The following is a 10,731-nucleotide window of genomic DNA, read 5'->3' as shown; positions in this document are numbered from 1 at the left end:
TTTTCACTGCTCCCTCAGATCCCCACCGAGTCGAGCAGAGCGGGAAGGATGCAAATAGGTTTGATAAAGATCCAGGCCACACACTGAGCTGAGAGAGGATATTAACTCTCCACGGCTAATTGGCTTGGCATTTGGATCAACTTGAAAATCATCCTTTCAATGCCGACAACCTGCTAAAGACAAACACATCATTATTCTCATTTTAGTTACTGCAGAGTGAAGACTTCCCATAACCTCCCTGAAAAGCTCTGGCTACTGCATGAGCTCAGGGTTAGTCCTAGCTCAGTGACTAAGAGTATGACACTGCACTGAACAGATCAAGCCTCACCTCTATAGAGTCACATTCCTTCTTCAGAGCCATATTACAGGTCAAAACAAACATCCTTAGCATATCCACATGTGACCAGAAATCCGAATCACATAATTACCATATCCACACCGGCTAATGCAAAATGTAGCCCAATAAAACACAATGGGTATATAATATTGCATAGTATTTTATTAGTGTTAATATTGAGAAACTGCATGTATCAAAACCCAACTTGTTGTATTGGTTGTATCAAAAAGGCCTGTTTGAATTATCTTCATGTAACAGCTGTGTGTCTCTAAACTCTGGTCAGGAAAAACTTGAATGGTTAATCAATATTCAAAACAATGACATGAAGTGACACTAAGAGTGTACAGACATTCTGTACAAATGTTCAAAGCTCTAAAATGATGTAAAATAAGGAAACAGTACAGATTACAGATACAGTGTACATTTAACTCATAACTAGTGTTTCAAAAACATGAGATTTTGGTAGTAGTAGCATGACGGGTCCTTTTTCTCTTCGAGCCCTCTGAAATCACTTCAGTCTCTCAGACTGAAAACTATAACCTAACCATAACAATTTACAGAAGAAGGCATCTGGAAAATAGTCAGGCAAGTAGGCAGAGAGGAGAAGACTTGATTCTGTAAGGCATTAGTAACAAGAATGAAGACCGTGGTTCCCTGAAGGTCAGCATTAATATCAGAATCACATCCATCCCACTTTCCCCTCACATGTGAGCAGGCAGCACCAGTCCAAAGTGGAGAACCAAAATACCATCCTGGGAATAAAAACACATACAAGAAAAATAAGCACACAAACTCATAAATGGAGGCTAACGATATCAGGGCTATTTCCAGAGAGAGTGACTATGAGTACATAGGGTCTTGAGTGGACCCACCTGTAGAGCATCGTCTCCCAGGGAGCCCTGAATCTCTCGCAGCGACTGGTAACGGTCCAGGAGGTGGTCTCCACACACGACATCCACCTGCACCACAACACGACATCATATAATTTCCAGATTGCATGACATCATATGAGAGTGATACACTGAGCGATAACATACAGTTGCAGTCGGAAGTTTACATACACCAAATAGTTTAAACTCTGTTTTTCACCATTTCTGACATTTAATCCTAGTAAAAATTCCCTGTCTTAGGTCAGTTAGGATCACCACTTTATTTTAGGAATGTGAAATGTCAGAATAATAGTAGAGAGAATGATTTATTTCAGCTTTTATTTCTTTCATCACATTCCCAGTGGGTCAGAAGTTTACATACACTCAATTAGTATTTGGTAGCATTGCCTTTAAATTGTTTAACTTGGGTAGTCTTTCACAAGCTTCCCACAATAAGTTGGGTGAATATTGGCCCATTCCTCCTGACAGAGCTGGTCCCATGGTGTTTATACTTGCGTACTATTGTTTGTACAGATAAACGTGGTACATTCAGGCGTTTAGAAATTGCTCCCAAGGATGACACAGACTTGTGGAGGTCTACAATATTTTTCTGAGGTCTTGGCTGATTTCTTTTGGTTTTCCCATGATGTCAAGCAAAGAGGCACAGAGTTTGAAGGCCGGCCTTGAAATACATCCACAGGTACACCTCCAATTGACTCAAATTATGTCAATTAGCCTATCAGAAGCTTCTAAAGCCATGATATAATTTTCTGGAATTTTCCAGGCTGTTTAAAGGCACAGTAAACTTAGTGTATGTAAACTTCTGACCCACTGGAATTGTGATACAGTGAATTACACGTGAAATAATCTGTCTGTAAACAATTGTTGGGAAAATGACTGGTGTCATGCACAAAGTAGATGTCCTAATCGACTTGCCAAAACTATAGTTTGTTAACAAGAAATTTGTGGAGTAGTTGAAAAACGAGTTTTAATGACTCCAACCTAAGTGTTTGTAAACTTCTGACTTCAACTGTACATGGGAGTCGTCAGCAGGTAGCCTAGCAGTTAAGAGAGTTGGGCCAGTAACCAAAATGTTACTGGTTCGAATCCCAGAGCAGACTATGTGAACAATTCTCCGATGTGCCCTCGAGCAAGGCAAGTAACCCTAATTGCTCCTGTAACTCACTCTAGAAAACTGCGTCTGCTCAATGACTCCAATGTAATGAGGGGGGGGGGGGCATATCTGAGGGGAAACTGGTAGCTGCAGTTTGGGATGAGCAAATAAAAACAGAAAAAAGGCTACTGATCAATTTCAATAAGACATAGAAATAGTATTCCTGAATAATCACAGTTCCACCCCTGGTTTAGAACTAACCTCAATAAAAATGAACAGAACTCTGGACAATGTCAATGCTTTTGTGATAGTGCTTACAATCTGTTCTCCTGCTACTCAGACCACTGCTGAGCTCTGGGTTAGTTCCCCTTCCTCTGTCCTCTGCAACTCTTACTCCCCATGTTTCCCCAGACGAGGCCGGTGAGTGCCAAGAAATCAGCCTAAGTCTATAATCCCTGTCCAAGTGTGTTACTGCTAAACACGCTATGTACAGGTAGCTCTGCTCCCTGGTTGTGTTGTTACACTCTGCACTTTCATGTTAGACAAAATAACACTCTTCTCTCTCTGTCCTTGGGTGAGCTTAAGGTGCATCGACCTCTCACTTAGCTGCTTATAGCCCGGATGCCCTAGATTGCAACAAAGCAGTCCAGTAAGGTATATTTCAGGGGATGTGATTGAGATGGATTCCTCACACACAGGTATACACACAATTACATTTAAACATGCTTCTTTCTTGAAGCAGAGAGCCCTCTCACATAACGAGCAGATATAACGCATGTACATAATTATGCCTCTCTCTTTCTGGCATCTTGCCAGGTTTCCCTTTCAGAAATAGTTCATAACCTAATCAGACATCCTGGTAAAGTCATTGTGAAACTCCTCCCACTGACCTGGCAGGTAGGACTCAGCTCCATCTTCCTCCTGATGAAAAGTTCCACATGGCGGACAGTGGCTTCTCCCGACACTCGCACGTACCGCCTCTCCAAAGGCTGGCCAGGTACACCAGTGTTACAGATTTCAATCCCTTATTCATTTGAGCATTATATCAATATAACTAAAACAACTCAATTTCACAACATTAGTGTATATATGACCATTCCTATATAGTAGATAGCAGCATTATTGCTGATACTGTTATTTATTTTAACAGTCTCGTACAACTGTCATTAAAACTCGAAAAGAGCTTGTCAGCAGTAATTACCTTATAGTTGTTAATGCCTTCTTCCGCTCTGGATCAAAACAAAAACACAACATTACATAGAATTGTCTTAATCCCTGCAACCAATTATGTAAAGTTAACCATCAATCTCGTAACTTGAAATGTTCGCCCTAGTGCCTATTCACTCAATGGAACAGTAGCACACCAGCACCATCTACTGGGGAGACAAGAATGACCAGAGACAAACATAAACAATAATATTTCAAAATCTCTTACTGAATATCCCCCATCCCTCAAATAGAAGATACTAATGCTAGGGAGAGACTCACCCCACAAACTCCAGCTGCAGAGACACATCCAGTTCAGGAGGGATGGTGAAGACAGACTGGGGCAGCAACTCCCTCCTCTGCTTCTGGTTCTTCAGCACAGGGACCACGGGGGACGCCACCACTGAGGTCACAGAGAAAGACGAGCGTTACAGTGGCATTAGGGGAATGCTCCACACACAGCAATAAGACAGACAGAGACTGACACATGGCTAACACCGGAGGTAGAGGCTGTCTTCAGTCTTCAAATACGCAAACCCTTCATATTAACAAAGATCCATCACATAATATATATAATAATAATATATGCCATTTAGCAGACGCTTTTATCCAAAGCGACTTACAGTCATGTGTGCATACATATCTGCCAAAAAACTATTAACATCAACAACAAATAAATAAGTATTTTATACCTGGTTTAGGCACCTCCAGTCCTCTCTGTTTGTAAAAATCTATCATCCTTGCTCTCTCCACTGCAAAGAAAATGAAGAGTAAGAACAATATTCATTTAAACTGCCAAACAAAAGATTGAAATGGGAAAATGTGAGAAATGGAAGGCTTGTGGATACTTACATTCTTCTAGATGTGGCAGCATCTTGTAAACAATATCTTGCAACTGTCTGTCAGGTCTGTGGAGGTAAAAATACCCACCATACAGTAAGTATTTACATACCTGTATATAACTGTGTATTAGCCTATAGATCACTATATTCATTGATAATGGGCAAATGGGAGAGTTATAGTTATCTGCTGCAAAGCGGACTTCTGCACACATTGTTTCAGTGAAAATGTCAGTTTATCGTGGCAACGTTTTCATTTAAAATGAGTTTGCACTAGGGCTGCACCCAATTAGTCGACTGGTCGATTGTTTGGTCGATTGTTTGGTCGATTGTTTGGTCGATTGTTTGGTCGATTGTTTGGTCGATTGTTTGGTCGATTGTTTGGTCGATTGTTTGGTCGATTGTTTGGTCGATTGTTTGGTCGATAGGCTGTTGGCCGACCAAGATTTTTTTAGTTGAGCAGTGGCAAATATATATAAACAAATTATGGCACACGAAATACCTGCCTGTCTCACACCTGTCAGAGGGGACTAATCCATTGTGGAGGCCGCGGGATGGCACACCAGTATCACCAATAGCAACATTTACCATTAATTCCCATAATCTTTAATCTACCATGTTTGTTTGGTTACGGTAATTTCTGTTAATGCATTCAATAAATTATTATAGTTTTTGAGACATGAAGACTATTATAAACTAAACTCTTCCACAAAAATGTACATGTGAAAATCATAACCGGCACGCAGATCAGTAGAAATGGCACTTCAAATTGTAAAGGTTGCCGACCGCTGGTGTAGCCTATTACCGGCAACTTTAGGAGCATAATGCAGAATCTGCGAAGGCCAGTAGCAGGGGGCAAAAGGATTGATCTCTGGCTCTCTCTTTAGTAATTTGTGTCTTCATTTTTAAATCACAGTGCTTAAAGCATCAGACAAGCTCAGTGGCCTAAATATAGTTGATTTTATTCAAACATAGGGTGTGTCTATATATATGTCAAAATACATGTTTTAAAATGTCCACCAATCGATTGGTCGAAAGAACAGACGATTCTTGGCTAGTTTGCATATTAGTCATCTGTACATTTGTGTCTCTTTGGACTGTGCAGAAGGCAGAGTTGTGCACAGCGGTTCGGTAGACAAGCGTGTGTGCTTGGAATGGATACAAGTGGCATCTACTGATACACATCAGAACCTGTGCATCACACCAGGACATTGTGTACCAGGTAACTCCCCAGCAGGAAAGGGTAACCATAGAAACGTCACCTTAAAAAGAACACTAATGAGGACAAGCAGAAAAACAACCTTTGATCGCTCTTTTTGAACAACTCTCATAAACAACATGAACCGGTCTTCAAATTCAAAACATCTGATACAATTGAACAAGACAAGAGCATGGGTGCTCTTAGACATCAGAGGCAGGCATGTTTACCTTATATTGTACAGTGGTTGTGTCTGGTGGACCACAATGCTGCAATTGGGACACCTGTTGCTGTAGAAAAAGTGCTTCACGATGCAGCTTTTACAAACTGGGAAAGGGAAAACGCATAACAAAGCAGTTATGACTAATGTGATGAGACTGAAGTGATTGCATTCATATTTCAGGAATTTTCATTTCAATCATTGTATCTCACAAGTGTGCAGACACTCTGTTATGGTGGTGGCATCGATGAGGAACCCGCAGCAGAGAGCACAGCGGATATATGGGTAGAATTGATTAAGAGGAAGTTCAGGCTGTGAAAAGATGCAAAAACATGCATAATGTCATTCCACATTACAGTGCATCACATGTACAGAGTACAAACCATTGTAACTACATTTTACATTACATTTAAGTCATTTAGCAGACGCTCTTATCCAGAGCGACTTACAAATTGGTGCATTCACCTTATGACATCCAGTGGGACAGTAACTGAACGTTACCATATTCATAACAGTATATTATGACTCTAGCAATATGAGAAACGCTAACGTTAGATATTGCCCAAGTCTCCAGTACTGTACCTCATCCTCGGAGTCAACATTATTGGATGTCCCATCGTGGTCTTCAGAGCCATCGTTGTCAACGCTGTTCTGGCGGCTACCATCGGTTGGTGTCGCCTCTTCTGAATTCTGACCGACACTCAAGCAACCTGGTCTTTCGAGTTCCTTGGTCCTGTCCTCCATAATACTGCTATTACTATTATTACTATTATTTGTGTTGATTCCTACGCCAATAAATCTTTCAATTAATCAATAATTTGATATTCACCTGACCCTGGTCTGTCCGTTGAGGGGCAGTGTTGCTAACGTTAGCAAGCGTGCTGGCTACGGTTGCAAGCTCAATGAATACACAACGATAACAGTCCTACCTTTACCTTAATGGACTCCCTATTAACCACATACGTATTTTAACCATTCAACGTTAGCACAAATTAAACTAACAAAACCAAATGTAACAGTTGCTAGCTAGCTACTTTTGTTGTCCTTCGACTTTCAGCAACTTCCGGGTTGGCGCCATGGTGGTGAAACGAGCCAATGAAATACAAGCTGAGCAGAGTCCCATAGAAATAGAACGTATAGAATGGAGCACAGTTGCTTTCTCTTATCGTGCATCAAATGAATGAATATTCATTAATATTACATCAATTAATCATTAGAACAGGGGTCTCCAACCCTGTTCCTGTAGATTTTCGCTCAAACCCCAGTTGTAACTAACCTGGTTCAGTTTATCAACTAGCTATTAGTATTGGGTGTGCTAGATTATGGTTGGAGTGAAAACCTGCAGGAGGGTAGCTCTCCAGGAATAGAGTTGGAGAGCCCTGAATTAGAACATACTAAATAATGTGTTTATTGTTTTACTTGATGGTTTACTTAAGTTTTATCAAACGTATCTCCTATAGGCTTACTTTTGGTAGCTATACATGGATCTAAGTTTATGGATCGGGTGCCGTCAGGCTATGTCCTTCAAAATATCTAACTATTAATTTGTCCATGCAAGACACAGGGAAACATGATAAATGGTTCCATGGCAGTAATATACCCTGGCCAGCAGGGAGCACAGAACCCAGCCCCGCAAGAAGCAAAGTCCTTAAATGTCATGGTTTCATATCATATGCCATCAGATAGAAGTGCTTCAGAATTTCACTTGGTTGTTGCGTCTCTCATATTTTAAAACAGGGATTCAGTGACTCAATGTATACAGTAATTATTCCTTATGGTGTGTGGTACCATTTGGATTGTGGTTCATCAATTAAAGCCTTCAAATCATATGCAAACTGGTTTATGTACACTTAATATACTGTGTGTCAACTCCTACCTCTATCTTGTCTGCTTTGAGATCACAGTCACTGTGTGAGTGTTCAGGGAGTGTTGTGCTGGTGCATGTTGAGTGCGACATCTCTGAATCTGACAGCAGCAAGTCTGAGCAGCACAGACATTCATCTCCCTTCTCATTCCTGCCTTCTCATTCCTGCATTCCTGTCCACTATTCAAGTACCATATTTAATTTACCACATCCATCACCCCTTGGTGCTCCTGATTTGTCAATCACCGTATTCTTATCGGCAGACTCAACAGCCTTCGTTTCTATAATGACTGCCCTTGCCTGGTTCACTAACTACTTCCCAGATAGAGTTCAGTGTGTCAAATCGGAGGGCCTGCTGTCCGGACCTCTGGCAGTCTCTATGGGGGTGTCACAGGGTTCAATTCTTGGGCCGACTCTTTTCTCTGTATATATCAATGATGTCTGTCATGTTTTGTCTTATATTGTCTTGTCATTTTGCTTTTCCTTCTGTTCGTTTTCCCCCTGCTGGTCTTTTTAGGTTCGTTCCCCTTTTTCTCTCTCCCTCTCTCTCTCTCTTCTCTCTATCGTTCCGTTCCTGCTCCCAGCTGTTCCTATTCCCCTAATCAATCATTTAGTCTTCCCACACCTGTTCCCTATCTTTTCCCCTGATTAGAGTCCCTATTTCTCCCCTTGTTTTCCGTTTCTGTCCTGTCGGATCCTTGTATACTGTTCACCGTGCTGTGTCTTTGTATCGCCCTGTCGTGTCGTGTTTCCCTCAGATGCTGCGTGATGAGCAGGTGTCTGAGTCTGCTACGGTCAAGTGCCTTCCCGAGGCAACCTACAGTTTATGATCGAGTCTCCAGTCTGTTCTCGTCATTACGAGTGGAATTGTTTTTTATGCTTTATTTACCGCTCCGATTTGTCTAGGAGTATTGCTATTTCCTTAAACTGGATTAAAGACTCTGTTTTCGCCAAGTCGCTTTTGGGTCCTCATTCACCTGCATAACAGAAGGATCCGACCAAAGAATGGACCCAACGACTACAGACGCTCGTAACACTGCCGTCGAGATCCAAGGAGCCATGCTCGGCAGACACGAGCAGGAATTGTCTGCTGCTCGTCATGCCATGGAGAACCTGGCCGCTCAGGTTTCCGACCTCTCTGGACAGTTCCAGAGTCTTCGTCTCGTGCCACCTGTTACTTCCTGGTCTGCCGAGCCTCCGGAACCTAGGGTTAATAACCCACCTTGCTACTCCGGGCAGCCCAAGGAGTGCCGCTCCTTTCTCACCCAGTGTGATATTGTGTTCTCTCTCCAACCCAACACATACTCTAGAGAGAGAGCTCGGGTTGCTTACGTCATTTCACTCCTTACTGGCCGGGCTCGAGAGTGGGGCACAGCTATCTGGGAGGCAAGGGCTGATTGTTCAAACAATTACCAGAACTTTAAAGAGGAGATGATTCGGGTTTTTGACCGTTCAGTTTTTGGTAGGGAGGCTTCTAGGGCCCTGGCTTCCCTATGCCAAGGTGATCGATCCATAACGGATTACTCCATAGAGTTTCGCACTCTTGCTGCCTCTAGTGACTGGAACGAGCCGGCGCTGCTCGCTCGTTTTCTGGAGGGACTCCACGCAGTGGTTAAAGATGAGATTCTCTCCCGGGAGGTTCCTTCCAGTGTGGACTCTTTGATTGCTCTCGCCATCCGCATAGAACGACGGGTAGATCTTCGTCACCAAGCTCGTGGAAGAGAGCTCGCGTCAACGGTGTTTCCCTGCTCCGCATCGCAACCATCTCCCTCCTCTGGCTCAGAGACTGAGCCCATGCAGCTGGGAGGTATTCGCATCTCGACTAAGGAGAGGGAACGGAGGATCACCAACCGCCTGTGCCTCTATTGCGGATTTGATGGACATTTTGTCAATTCATGTCCAGTAAAAGCCAGAGCTCATCAGTAAGCGGAGGGCTACTGGTGAGCGCTACTACTCAGGTCTCTCCATCTAGATCCTGTACTACTATGTCGGTCCATCTACGCTGGACCGGTTCGGGTGCTACATGCAGTGCCTTGATAGACTCTGGGGCTGAGGGTTGTTTCATGGACGAAGCATGGGCTCGGAAACATGACATTCCTTTCAGACAGTTAGACAAGCCTACGCCCATGTTTGCCTTAGATGGTAGTCATCTTCCCAGTATCAGATTTGAGACACTACCTTTAACCCTCACAGTATCTGGTAACCACAGTGAGACTATTTCTTTTTGATTTTTCGTTCACCTTTTACACCTGTTGTTTTGGGTCATCCCTGGCTAGTATGTCATAATCCTTCTATTAATTGGTCTAGTAATTCTATCCTATCCTGGAACGTTTCTTGTCATGTGAAGTGTTTAATGTCTGCCATCCCTCCCATTTCTTCTGTCCCCACTTCTCAGGAGGAACCTGGCGATTTGACAGGAGTGCCGGAGGAATATCATGATCTGCGCACGGTCTTCAGTCGGTCCCGAGCCAACTCCTTCCTCCTCACCGGTCGTATGATTGTAGTATTGATCTCCTTCCGGGGACCACTCCTCCTCGGGGTAGACTATACTCTCTGTCGGCTCCCGAACGTAAGGCTCTCGAGGATTATTTGTCTGTGTCTCTTGACGCCGGTACCATAGTGCCTTCTTCCTCTCCGGCCGGGGCGGGGTTTTTTTGTTAAGAAAAAGGACGGTACTCTACGCCCCTGCGTGGATTATCGAGGGCTGAATGACATAACGGTTAAGAATCGTTATCCGCTTCCCCTTATGTCATCAGCCTTCGAGATTCTGCAGGGAGCCAGGTGCTTTACTAAGTTGGACCTTCGTAACGCTTACCATCTCGTGCGCATCAGAGAGGGGGACGAGTGGAAAACGGCGTTTAACACTCCGTTAGGGCATTTTGAGTACCGGGTTCTGCCATTTGGTCTCGCCAATGCGCCAGCTGTTTTTCAGGCATTAGTTAATGATGTTCTGAGAGACATGCTGAACATCTTTGTTTTTGTCTACCTTGACGATATCCTGATTTTTTCACCGTCACTCGAGATTCATGTTCAGCACGTTCGACGTGTTCTCCAGCGCCTTTTAGAGAATTGTCTCTACGTGAA

At 43.2% G+C, this 10,731-nt stretch overlaps 1 protein-coding gene across 1 annotated transcript; it reads right to left on the bottom strand.

Annotated features, from left to right (window-relative positions):
* Positions 1-486: 486 nt before the first annotated feature.
* On the bottom strand, positions 487-6,867 carry pcgf6 (polycomb group ring finger 6). The gene is made up of 10 exons (XM_046358784.1): positions 6,366-6,867; positions 5,996-6,095; positions 5,794-5,890; positions 4,379-4,434; positions 4,219-4,278; positions 3,809-3,929; positions 3,522-3,549; positions 3,211-3,309; positions 1,210-1,296; positions 487-1,089 (listed from the first exon to the last, which is right to left on the bottom strand). The coding sequence occupies exons 1-10, from the start codon at positions 6,525-6,527 to the stop codon at positions 1,039-1,041; spliced, it is 861 nt and encodes a 286-aa protein (XP_046214740.1). The 5' UTR covers positions 6,528-6,867; the 3' UTR covers positions 487-1,038.
* Between the last annotated feature and the right edge of the window lie 3,864 nt (positions 6,868-10,731).

Source organism: Oncorhynchus gorbuscha, linkage group LG08 (assembly GCF_021184085.1).
Source record: "Oncorhynchus gorbuscha isolate QuinsamMale2020 ecotype Even-year linkage group LG08, OgorEven_v1.0, whole genome shotgun sequence".
In the NCBI taxonomy this organism is placed as follows: domain Eukaryota; kingdom Metazoa; phylum Chordata; class Actinopteri; order Salmoniformes; family Salmonidae; genus Oncorhynchus; species Oncorhynchus gorbuscha.
Note: the sequence above shows the minus strand (reverse complement) of the source record. Positions and strands in the feature narration are given on the sequence as shown.